The 13,408-nt window shown below is 37.0% G+C and overlaps 1 protein-coding gene across 1 annotated transcript in view; it reads left to right on the top strand.

Moving 5' to 3' along the window:
* SEC63 (SEC63 homolog, protein translocation regulator) overlaps positions 1 to 13,408 on the top strand; it is an 88,317-nt gene that overhangs the window by 33,083 nt on the left and 41,826 nt on the right. Inside the window, 5 exon segments of the mRNA NM_001266833.1 lie at positions 1,950 to 2,064; positions 3,428 to 3,540; positions 11,126 to 11,187; positions 11,780 to 11,838; positions 13,118 to 13,168. Coding sequence (NP_001253762.1) covers positions 1,950 to 2,064; positions 3,428 to 3,540; positions 11,126 to 11,187; positions 11,780 to 11,838; positions 13,118 to 13,168 — 400 coding nt within the window.

A 13,408-nucleotide genomic window follows, 5' to 3' on the forward strand; every position in this document is an offset into this window, starting at 1 on the left:
TTTCACCGTGTTAGCCAGGATGGTCTCGATCTCCTGACCTCGTGATCCGCCCATCTCGGCCTCCCAAAGTGCTGGGATTACAGGCTTGAGCCACCGCGCCCGGCCCCAAATGGGTTTTTTAAAAAAATTGAACCCAGAGCATGATGTGATCTGTTATGTTTCCATCTTTGCTTTGGCTCTCAGGAAACTAGAGCATGGCTTTATTGGTTGTGGTAATTTTCATTAGCCTTGGGATTCTGTTAGGAGCTTCTCCTTTCCTCTTCTCATTCCTTGGCGTGGAGAACTAGATGCTCTATGTAAAACATAGGGTTTAGCATACCCTAGGTGTTTTGTTCCTTTTACCTTGCTTGGTTTTAAATCTTGTTTTTTTGGTTTCCAATTTCATTTTATCTTTGTTTTGTGAGCTTTTTTAGCCTTTTGGAGGAGTTGGAAAAACAAAAGGGGAGTTAATTCATGTGGGAATAAAGCATATTTTCAAGTTTTTTTTTTTTTTTAAGCATATTGAGGCTGTTACGAAATTTTGGGTTTAAAAAGTGTTAAAAAAGTTTGCTGTTGTAGGCTGGCAACATCTCTACCATCTCTACTAAAAATACAACAATTAGCCGGATGTGGTGGTGTGAGCCTGTAGTTTCAGCTACTCAGGAGGCTGAGGTTGCTGTGAGCCGAGATCATGCCATTGCACTCCAGCCTGGTTGCGAGATTCTGTCTAAAAAAAAGATTCATTGAATGTACAAATAAACTAATGGGTACATCTCTATGGTGAAATACTTTCTCTTATTTACATCTGTGACCACAGTTTTATACTTATTTCCAAATTATTTGAAGTGAAATGGGTTGATAGAAAAACAATCCATTTGTATGTATTTCTTTGGGCTTTTAATACCTTATTGCCAGATATTACTTTAGAGTGTACAGTGTATGAGAGTTTCTCTTTTTCTTTAACCTCTCCAGTGCTGGTAATGTTAATCTTTTACATAATTTTACTCACTAGAACACATTGGAGGGAGCAGAAATTAGTTTATTTTCTTTTTTTTTTTTTTTTTTTTTTTGAGACGGAGTCTCGCTCTGTCGCCCAGGCTGGAGTGCAGTGGCCGGATCTCAGCTCACTGCAAGCTCCGCCTCCCGGGTTTACGCCATTCTCCTGCCTCAGCCTCCCGAGTAGCTGGGACTACAGGCGCCCGCCACCTCGCCTGGCTAGTTTTTTTGTATTTTTAGTAGAGACGGGGTTTCACCATGTTAGCCAGGATGGTCTTGATCTCCTGACCTTGTGATCCGCCCGTCTCGGCCTCCCAAAGTGCTGGGATTACAGGCTTGAGCCACCACGCCCGGCCTATTTTCAAATGATACATTCTTTTATACTTTTAACCTATTATGAACATCCTTCTATAACTGTTGGCTACAAAATGTTGCATTGTGTGACTGTATCATGGTTTATTTAATTATTTCTCTGTAAATGATTTATTTAATCAGTTCCTATGAATGGACATTTAGGTGGTTTCCAAAGTTTTACTGCTATAAACAAGGCTATGTATTTATTTTTGCACAACTGACCAATTGTTTTTCCTAGTTTACCTTAATAAAAGTGTAATTGCTGGGTCAGATTTCCAGCATTTTCCATTAAATGGTTTACTTAGTATTTATATATTTTGATCTAATTTAATAGGTCCAATAAGTTAGTAAGTTGAATTCACTTCGTATTTAAAATTGTGCAAATAGTAAGTGAGAAAATATGACATAGTAGACACTGTACTAGATTATAAAGAATGCAAAGGTAAAAAAGACACTGTCCTTGCTGTAACAGGAGTTTGTAACCCAGTGATTGTAGAATTTGAGTCAGTAGCATAGTGATAAGGTACCACTTTAGAGTTTTTGCCTTGACCTTGCCGTAATGTCTTTAGACCCTTTGCAGATGTATTTGTTGATGATTCACTTACCTTTTTCCTAAACAGGAAAATAGTTCTGCTTGCAGGATGGGCATTGTTCTTATTCCTTGCATATAAAGTTTCCAAAACAGACCGAGAATACCAAGAATACAATCCTTATGAAGTATTAAATTTGGATCCCGTAAGTAGTATTTTTATATAATGCATATTAGTTTAATGATCCCATGAAAATGCTATAGGTCCTCATTCTAAAAGAAATTGTTCATTCCTACAGAAATCAGACTTTGGTCAGTTTATTAAAATAAGACGTCTAATCCTCTGTTATTCTGTTTTAAGCTATAACTGTTGATTGTTATTAATAATTGGTTTTTAATTGCTGAAATAATAAAAGTATTTGAAGATGAGAGGAGAGGTCATTTTTTTTAGGTGTTTTTTTGTCTTTTCTTTTTTTTTTTTTTTTTTTGAGAAGGAGTCTCGCTCTGTCGCCCAGGCTGGAGTGCAGTGGCGCGACCTTGGCTCACTGCAAACTCTGCCTCCTGGGTTCATGCTATTCTCCTGCCTCAGCTTCCCGAGTAGCTGGGACTACAGGCGCCCGCCATCATGCCTGGCTAATTTTTTGTATTTTTAGTAGAGACGGGGTTTCACTGTGTTAGCCTGGACGGTCTTGATCTCCTGACCTCGTGATCCACTTGCCTTGGCCTCCCAAAGTGCTGGGATTACAGGTGTGAGCCACTGCACCCGGCCTAAAGGCATATTTTTAAGAGAGATCTGTAATATTGGTTAATGCAAAGTTAAAACTGGGAGGTTAATTTGTGTTAGTTGAATGATAAAAATCTTATGACCTTGTATTCATTGACACTTAAGCAGTGTGGTAAAGTCTAGGTTGGGGATCTTAGAAAACTAATATCAGCCAGGAACGGTGGCTTACACCTGTAATCCTAGCACTTTGGGAAGCTAAGGTGGGAGGATCCCTTGAGGTCAGGAGTTTGGGCAACGTAGTGACACCCAAGCTCTATATTAAAAAAAAAAAAAATTATCTGGGTGTGGTGGCAACACGCCTATAGTCCTAGCTACTTGGGAGGCCACAGTGAGAGGATAGTTTGAGCCAAGAAGGTTGAGATGAGAGCCACACCCAGCTAGAGATGGGGTTTCACCATATGTTGGCCACACTGGTCATGAACTCCTGACCTCAGGTGATCCACCCGCCTCAGCCTCCAAAAGTGCTGGGATTACAGGCTGTGGCCGGCCTATTTTTTGATATTTAAATGTCAGTATTATTTTATGTAAATGTGTCATCTGTTTTCACTTTCAAATGATCACATGGCACATAGGTGCTCAATAAAATACATATATTGGACAATATAAGTGTTTTTATTTAAAAATGTATGGGATGAAATTTATGGGAAAATAATATAGGATGAAAAATGGATTTTGTCTTTCTCAAAATACTGAGTAGTTCATATTTTAAGTTCAAAATAGGATTATTTCTTTACAGAATTGTGCTTATTTTTGCTGACAGAAAGCTTGTTTTTTTTTTGTTTTAGGGAGCTACAGTGGCAGAAATTAAAAAACAATATCGTTTGCTGTCACTTAAATATCATCCAGATAAAGGAGGTGATGAGGTTATGTTCATGAGGATAGCAAAAGCTTATGCTGCGTAAGTATCAGGATCCATTACAGATTTTTAAGAATGGTACAGATAAACCAGGTGCAGTGGCTCATGCCTGTAATCCCAGTACTTTGGGAGGCTGAGGCAGGAGGTTTGCTTGAGCCCAGGAGTTTGAGACCATCCCTGGCAACATACCAAGACCCCATCTCTACAAAAAAAAAAAATAAATAAATAAAAGAATTAACCCTGTGTGGTGGTGGGTGCCTGTAGTCCTAGCTACTTGGGAGGCTGAAATGGGAGCATTGGTTGAGCCTGGGAGGTCAAGGCTGCAGTGAGCCGTGACCGTGCCACTGCAGCCCAGCTTCAATGACAGAGTAATACCCTATCTCTAAAGAAAAAAAAAAAAAAAGAGGAAAAAAAAAAAAAGAAAAAGGATAGTTTTCTGTTTTAATAAAATAGTAAAATAGTTGTCATACACTTTGTCCAAGTGCTTACTTCATGTTGATTCTACCAGGTATTTAGGAGACTACACAGCAGCACTAACGTGGTAATTTAATTTAATTAAACTTTAATTTTTGCCGTGTAAACTTGATTAAATTAAATGGTGAATGATAAGTTAATTGAGCTGTTTTATTAGCATCTTGATTAGAGGAGGGTATACTTAGATCTTGTTATCATTTCTATGTTTTTTTTTTTTTTTTTAGGCTTGTTCTGTTTCTCTTGTTTTGACAGTGTATAGCTTATCTCATTTAAACTATTTAAAGACAAGTTTAATTTGGAATTTTAAGTACTTCATTTTTGGTATCTTTTTCTTCTTAGAATTTCTTCACACAAGATTATTCTTAGATAATAACTACTGTACTTGTTGAGATATGGATTTTTAAGGTCTCCTTTTTTACTGCTCAGAAACTTTCTTCACAAATCTTTTTAGAACTTCCAAATAATTTTTCTTGTTGGTCTTACACCTTAGGTAAGGTGCATTGTTATTGTGAGATACATATATTCACATATACATTATATGCACACACACATGTCTGTGTATTTGTAAAGTTTGAGGAACATTTGTGCACACTTTTGGGAAACAGAATGGAGTATGTTAAAATTAGATGCAGTGATCTCTTGGGTATTAATCTTCCAGGAGATGAAACTTAACTAGGTTCTTCAGGACTCTTGATAAGTACATCCCCACACAGCTCTTATATTGAATGAAAGAGTAAAATATGAGATTGTCTGTCTTTTGAGGACTCAGTGATGTATAATTTTGTAAACTCGTTTTAAACATGTAAGTAAATACAAGCATCCTTTGGAGATATTATAGGTTCAGTTCCAGTCTCCTACAATAAAGCAAATATTGCAATAAAGTGAGTCACATAAATTTTTTTGTTTCCTACTGCATATAAGTTGTTTCTACTATACCATAGTCTATTAAGTGTGCAGTAGCCTTATGTCTTAAAAAACAAGGTACATACCTTCATTTAAAAATACCGTATTGCTAAAAAATGCTAGTAATCTGAGCCTTTGACAAATTGCATTCTTTTTGCTGTTGGAGAGTCTTGCCTTGATGTTGATGGCTGTTGACTGATAAGGATAGTGGTTACTGAAGGTTGGGCTGGCTGTGACAATTTCTTAAAATAAGACAACAGTGAAGTTGACTACATTAGTTAAATTCTTTTCACGAAAGATTTCTCTAGCATGTGATGCTATTTGATAGTATTTTATTCACAGAACTTCTTTCTTTTTTTGTGTAATGGAGTCTTGCTCTGTTGCCCAGGCTTGAGTGCAGTGGCATGATCTTGGCTCACTACAACTTCTACCTCCTGGGTTCACACCATTCTTCTGCCTCAGCCTCCTGAGTAGCTGGGACTACAGGCGCCTGGCACCGTGCCCGGCTAATTTTTTATATTTTTAGTAGAGATGGGGTTTCACTGTATTAGCTGGGATGATCTCAATCTCCTGACCTTGTGATCCACCCACCTCGGCCTCCCAAAGTGCTGGGATTACAGGTGTGTACCACTGCGCCCGGCCAGAACTTCTTTCAAAATTGGAGTCAATCCTCTCACATTCTGCCACTGCTTTATCAACTTAAGTCTATGTAATATTCTAAATCCTTTATTGTCATTTCAACAGTGTTCATAGCATCTTTGTCAGGAATAGGTACCATCTTAAGAAGCTACTTTCTTTGCTCAACTATAAGAAGCAACTCATCTGTTCAAGTTTGATTGTGAGATTCCAGCAATTCAGTCACATCTTCAGGCTCCACTTCTTTAGTTCTCCTGCTATTTCTAGCACATATGTAGTGACTTTCTGTACTGAAGTCTTGAACTGTTCCAAGTCATCCATGAAGGTTGAAATCAACTTCTGGCTGGGTGTGGTGGCTCATGCCTGTAATCCCAGCACTTTGGGAGGCTGAGGCAGGTGGATCACCTGAGATCAGGAGTTTGAGACCAGCCTGACCAACATGGAGAAACCCCATCTCTACTAAAAATTCAAAATTAGCCGGGTGTGGTGGCGCATACCTGTAATCCCAGCTACTTGAGGCTAAGGCAGGAGACTCTGCTTGAACCCGGGAGGTGGAGGTTGTGGTGAGCTGAGATTGTGCCATTGCACTCCAGCCTGGGCGACAGAGTGAGACTCCATATCAAAAAAAAAAAAAAAAGAAAAGAAAAGAAATAAACTTCTACCAAACTCCTCTTGATGCTGACATTTTAGACTCTTCCTGTGAATCACAAATGTCCTTAATGGCATTTAGAATAGTGAATCCTTTCCAGAAGGTTTTCAATTTACTTTACCCAGATCCATCAGAGGTATCACTCTGTTTGTAGCAGCTATAGCTTTACAAAGTGTTTGTGTTTTTTTTTTTGTTGTTGTTTTTTGAGATGGAGTCTCACTCTGTTGCCCAGGCTGGAGTGCATTGGCACAATCTTGACTCACTGCTACTTCTGCCTCCTGGATTCAAGCAATTCTCCTTCCTTAGCCTCCCGAGTAGTAGGGACTACAGGAATGCACCACTGTGCCTGGCAAATTATTGTATTTTTAGTAGAGACAGGGTTTCATGTTGGCCAGGCTGGTCTTGAACTGCTGACCTCAGGCGATCTGCCCACCTCAGCCTCTGAAATTGCTTAGTGGAAGTGTTATTATTTCTTAAATAAGACTTAAAAGTCAAAATTACTTTTTGATCTGTGTGCTGCAGAATGAATGTTGTGTTAGCAAGTGTGAAAACAACATTAAAATCCTTGTACAGCTCCATCAGAGTTCTTGAGTGACCAGGTGCATTGTCAATGAACAGTAATCTTTTGAAAGGAATCGTTTTGTTTTTTTGAGCAGGTCTCAACAGTGGGCTTAAAATATTCAGTAATCCGTGCTGCCAACACATGTACTGTCATCAGGGATTTGTTGTTCTATTTATAGAGCATGGTAGAATAGATATAGCATAGATCTTAAGAGCTCTAGGACTTTTGGAATGGCACATCAGCATTGGCTTCAAGTTAAAGTCACCAGTAGCATTAGCCTCTACCAAGAGAGTCAACCTGTCTTTTGAAGCTTTGAAGTCAGACATTTATTTCTCTCCAGCTATGAAAGTCCTAAATGGTGTTATTTTTCCAATATAAGGCTATTTTGTCTACATTGAAAATTTGTTGTTTAGCCACCTTCATTGTGATCTTAGCTAGATCTTCTGGATAACTTGCGGCAGCTTCCAAATCAGCACTTGCTACTTCACCTTGCACTTCTGTTGTAGAGATGGTTTCTTTTGGAAAATCTCGTGAACCAACATCTGCTAGCTTCTGCAGCTCCCTCACCTCTCTCAGCCTTTGTTAAGGCCTTGCTTTGGATTAGGCTTTGGCTTAAGGGAATGTTGTGCTTAGTTTAATCTTCTATCCAGACCACTGAAACATTGTTCAAATCAGCAACAAGGCTGTTTCACTTTCCTCTTATTTGTGTGTTCACTTTTAAGTTCCTTTAAGCACTGTTGCTCTGAATTCACAACTTGACTGTTTGGCTCAAGAGGCCTAGCTTTTGGCTTGTTTTGACTTTTGACATGCCTTCCTCACTAAGCTTAGTTATTTCTAGCTTTTGATTCAGAGTGAGAGACATGTGAGTCTTTTTTTCATTTCAACATTTAGAGACCATTTTAGGGTTAGTGATTTGCCCAATTTGAATCTTGTTGTGTCTCAGGGAATAAGGAGGCATGAGGAGAGGGAGAGAGATGGGGGAATGGCCAGTGAGTGGAGCATTCGGAAAACATGTGTATTAAGTTCTTTTTCTTCTGCAGGTGCAGTTTTTGTGCCAGCTCCGCAATGACAATAGAAATGTCAAAGATCACATGTCACTATAACAGATAAAATAATAGTGAAAACATTAGATATATTGTTAGACTTACCAAAATGTGACAGAGGGACATGAAGTGAGCACATGCTGTTGGAAAAATGGCACTGATAGAATTGCTTGATGCAGGGTTGCCACAAATGGCAAAAAAAACACACGATTATCTGCAAAATGCAATAAGAAGTTTACTTGTAATTGGATACTAAGTTATAATAGCAAATTGTGAAAGTGGCATGTGAATGACAGAAGTTTGGGAGATATCACCTTACTTATTTTTGTACTTAGAGGATATTGACTATGTCCCTTCTCTCCCCTTGTTTTGTGGCTTGCTGTTTATCTGTATGGATTACTATATGATTCTGTCATAAAGCAGTGCCATTAGGATTTCTGAAGTGTGTATTACATTTTCTGCATAGCAGTTGTCCTTGAGATTGCTGTCTTTCAGTTAGTGTCTCCTTCAAGCATTTACTCTCTTTTCACAAGTATTGGTATGCCTTGATTGCTGTCTTCAGGTAATTTAAAAAGACATTTCCAGAGGAAGTCAGATAGCCAAGATTATTTAATTAGTAGCTTTAATTTTAGTGCTTTGGTGAAATTTCCCCACCCTATCCCCCCAGTCTTAAGGTATTTTAACATTTTCAAGTTTATGATTTTGTTCTCAGATTTGTGGAAATCTGTGATGTGTGGTCACTATTCTGAAAAATGCACAAGAATAATATAAGGCCTTTAGTTTTAACTCAGTTTTGTGGTTAAACTATAGAATATTTTATGTATAAAATATCTTAAATAGTTGACTTTCTATCAGACCAATGAAAAAGTGAAATGATCATGGGACCTAGAACCTTGAGATTATGTAACTTGCATAAATAGAAGTAAATTAGATAAAGGCATATATTTTACTAACTATAAGTTCTAAGTGCTTGAGTTGAAGTTCCTATCTCGTGAATAACTCTAGCAGCCTTGGAATGCAGTTATATAGGCTTTGATGTGCAAAGTTTTTTAGAACTTGCATAGGTTGAGATCATTTCTCTCTCCTTAGTTGCCTATTATAATAAACCAACTGGGTCATTTCATTTTTTTTTTTTTAATCAGATTCTAACTTGAAAGAAAGTCTGGTTATTTTTTAGGAGTTATGCCATTTAATTCTCTGGTTCATTATCTAGATAGAATTGAGATTTTGCTCTTAGATGTAAAACCTGTCTTTAAAGCTATTTTATAGCAAGTGGGCAGCATTGTCACCTTAAAGATATGTTAATTTTTATAAAAGCATATGGTTTTTACAGATGAGCATGTAACTTATAATAACTATGCATAGCCAACTCATGGTCACTTGTTTACAGTTTAGTGAAAGCATTCTCTAGATCAGGATTTGTAATCTGGAGTCCCTGAAATTATATACACAATTTATGTGTCTTTGTAATGTGCATTTTCCCCAGGGCAAAGGGGTCATAGATTTCCTTAGATTCATAAGAGAATCTATAATCATCCTCCCTCTAACCCCAAAAAAGTTAAGGGTTATAATCATGTTTAGGAAACTACACTCATTAAATTTTCAAAAATTCTCTTAGCATCATTAATCTTGTTTAAGCTTGTTAAATGTGAATTATACTAAAATTACACAAGTTTTAAGTATTTTAACTCTTAGAAGTGGTATTATACTGAAATACTCAGTAACAAAAAATCATTTGCTTCTTAAACTGACTTTAAGTTGCTGACTTATTTTATTAGATTGAATGTTCAACGTGGTTCCATCACACAGCAGTTGTAGAAGTCAGTTTAATGAGTGAGTTAATGTAAAGAAGTCAGTTTAATGAGTGAGTTAATGTAATCATAACTCCTATGTCCGTGTAGGTTGCAAAATCAGAATGTCTCTGATATGAGCTGTGCTTTATTTGACAAAATCTGGGAGTATTGTATAGAGGACAGAGCAGTTTGTTTTGCTGCCATAATGACAAAGGCAGAAGGGGACAGAGATGATTATTTTGGGCAGAAGGATCCAATTAGACAATAGTGAAAGAAACAATAGCTAAAACTCTGAGTTGGACGGACAGTTGTACAGGGAATCTAGGACAAATTTTTTTCAGAAACATCCGTCAATTTTGAAAAGAAAATCTTAACACTATTCCTTATTAACTTGCAACCTGTCTAGTAATGCTCTTCATTGGCCCCTGTATTTTTCTGTGGCCTTTAATCAAATAGTGTAAGTGGAGTTACAATTAAATAAGGATTAAAGATATCAAGGCACCTGTTTGCGTACATGACTAAATTGATAAATTTAAAAATATTTTCAAGTCATTGAAAACTGATGAATGTCCTTTTTGCTATTTTATAAAGGTATTTCTGCATCGCCTATCTCAGATTGGAGTTTTGTTAAATAGAAACTACATTGACTCTTAAGTTTTGAGAAGCAGAAGTATGCTTAAAATTAGATTTGACCATATGCAAGATCTTTTACCAATTGGTCTCCAAGAATGCCTTCCTTATTATGTTATTGGTCATTTTTGAGCATGTGTGTTGGGACGGGGAGGGGTTCTGCCTTATATTCCTTAACTACATTGTAAAATTTTCTAAGGAATTGGGAATTTATTTTAATGCCTTTCAACTGGGAACTGGAATAAAACTACTCTTGACTCAGTACCTTGAGCCATTGTCAAAGTCAGGGGTTAAATTTTAGGTATCTAAAAATTACTCTTTAACTTTCACATTCCCTGGGTTAGGAAGCCGCTGTTTAGAGGAAATTTTCCTAGTTTTTCTGGCAATTGGCTTAGGAGAAAATTATGATGTTAGCACAGTGCAAATTACCTTACCCACAGCAATGGAGTTTTACATGTGGTGGTCATTTGTTTCTTTCGGAATGTGGTGCTGTTGTTTTGTAGGGAAGCTACCATTATGATTTAAATTTATGTTTTAAAAAATATGTATTTATCATTATTAATGTGTAAACATGCTCATTGAAGAAATTTTGGAAAATATGTGAGAGTATAAGGGGGAAAAAAATTCCCTACAGTTCTCCCTGCCTTCTTGGAAAATGTGGTGGCCTTGAAAGTTTGGTCTGGTTGAACTGACTAAGCTTGAGAACCATGGGCCAACCAGGAATTAGTATCAAGATGCAGTAGTTAGCATTTTCTGTTAATGCAGCATTTGTTGCTCCTCCCTTTCCCTTTCTCCTGATTTCAGAGAGACTGTTTTTGATTCATGGAATCAGTATCTTCTAAGAAATGAGTTGGTTGGCTAATGGAGTTTGTCTACATGAGTGCTTATTTTTCAGATGTGGCTTTCTAATTTTGCAACTTTGTTCTTTTGATGCTAGTTTAACTGATGAAGAGTCCCGGAAAAATTGGGAAGAATTTGGAAATCCAGATGGGCCTCAAGGTATGGTAAATGATTTTAAAATATTGGCGATATGATATATATTATAAAAATGTAAACCAGATTAAAGGAATAATATTATTTTCTTACTAAACTTATACTCACGTGGAGTTTAACATAGATAAATTGAGCTCTCATTAATTTTTGCTTTATTTTTCTTTCTAAAGACTAGTTTGAACGATATAATTTAAGTTGATCCAGAGAGAAGAGTAATCACTATAATTTCCAATTACTAGTTGATAAAAATTTGGAGGAAAAAATCTATTTTTCTTTACTGACTTCATATTTTCTTATGTGTTCATAGTGTTTATGTAAACTCAGGACATATAAAATAATTTACATTTTCTTGAGAGAAGGAATTTGTACTTACACAGGGTTTTGTTTTCCTTCTTGAAAAATTTGAAGTTTCAGATATAAACTATATCCCTGAACTTTTGTGTAATGGGGACCTACTAATAAGATCGTCTTTCTCAAAGTTTGTTTTTGTGTTGTGGGGGAGAGTTTTGGGATATATTATAGATCCCAAATATATTTAATATATTTATTAAGACTGAAAGTAGAGATTCTTCAGAAACTCGTATTTTTTCTATTTCAGCCACAAGCTTTGGAATTGCCCTGCCAGCTTGGATAGTTGACCAGAAAAATTCAATTCTGGTGAGTGCATTTAAATAAGATACATTATAATGTATTAGACAAAATTTTTGTTGTGTACAATCTGTCTTGGTAATATAAGAAGAACTATTACAGAGAAAATACTGGTGTGCTATTCATTCATTTGAGACAGAGTCTTACTCTGTTGCCCAGGCAGGAGAGCAGTGGTGGGATCTCAGTTCACTGCAACCTCTGCCTCCTGGAGTCCCCTGAGTGGCTGGGATTACAGGTGCCCACCACCATGCCTGGCTAATTTTTGCATTTTTTGTATAGATGGGGTTTTGCCATGCTGGCCAGGCTGGTCTCAAACTCTTAACTCCTGACCTCAAGTGATTTGCCTGTCTTGGCCTCCCACCGTGTTGGGATTACAAGCGTGAGCACTATGCCTAATTTTAATGTATGATAAATTAAATTGTATATATTCCATATGGTATTTCAGGAGGAGGTAGGACATCAGTCTCAATCAGTGATAGTACTGCAACCCTAAAATGGCAGGAATTATCTTACTCAGGGATACATTCCTACTTCAACTTTCTTGAAAATAATTGTTTAAAGGCTATCTTTGAGGCAATAAAAACAAAATCCACACAGTCTGTGAAAATGACTATTAAGTTATTTTGTGGCAGATTAAAATTGGTTCTTGAGGGGTATATAGTTGCTGCTTAAGCTTGTTTATCATGCTTCTGCTTAGTAGGAATAGTTGAAAAGCAATAAGTTACTACCAGATTTAGGATCAAGTAATAGGAGAAAAATCAGTAGATAAAAATTGCTGGTCAACATTATGAAGTGGCTTCTTGATATTTCGCTAAAGGAACGTTTGGCCAGGGACTTCTTATCTCATTTGTTCCCAGGGCACACTACTGAGAGGTTATGGCTATGTAAGTACCTGCCTGACTGGAAGAGAAATGTAATTTACAAAACTGTTTTACTGGTGTTATCTGTATGGTGTCAGTAAATGACAAATTAAAAGGTAATTTATTATAGTGGATATGAACATAGGCTATAGAGCTGAACTATTTGAGTTCAAATCCTGGCTGTACAATTTACTAACTGTGTCCTAGGACTAGTTTTGTAAATGATGTGTACTGCAGGTTTTCTGCCTACAAAAGGAAGGTTAATAATGGTACCTTACTCTTGGAGTTTGAGAATAAGGATTAAACAAGATAATACATGAGGAATCCTTTTAATAGTGGCTACCCCACTGTAAGCCTCAAAATAAATTCATGGATGTTGTTTTAATTTACCTGATGAAGGCCATAATTCTTTTTGTCTTCAATTCTAGGTTTTACTTGTGTATGGATTGGCATTTATGGTTATCCTTCCAGTTGTGGTGGTAAGTTGTAGCTTTTTAAGTTAACGTTTATTTGGAAAGGAGATTGACGTGTTTTGGAGTCTCCCTATAACATTTTTAATGTATGTTAGAATATTGATCCTTGAATTTAAGAATCTTGCTGGGTGAGACAGCTCACACCTGTAATCCCAACACTGAAGCTGAGGTGGGAGGATCACTTGAGCCTAGGTGTTTGAGGTTGCAGTGAGCCATGACCCCACCACTGTACTCCAGCCTGGGCCA

Source organism: Macaca mulatta, chromosome 4 (genome assembly GCF_049350105.2).
Source record: "Macaca mulatta isolate MMU2019108-1 chromosome 4, T2T-MMU8v2.0, whole genome shotgun sequence".
In the NCBI taxonomy this organism is placed as follows: Eukaryota; Metazoa; Chordata; class Mammalia; order Primates; family Cercopithecidae; genus Macaca; species Macaca mulatta.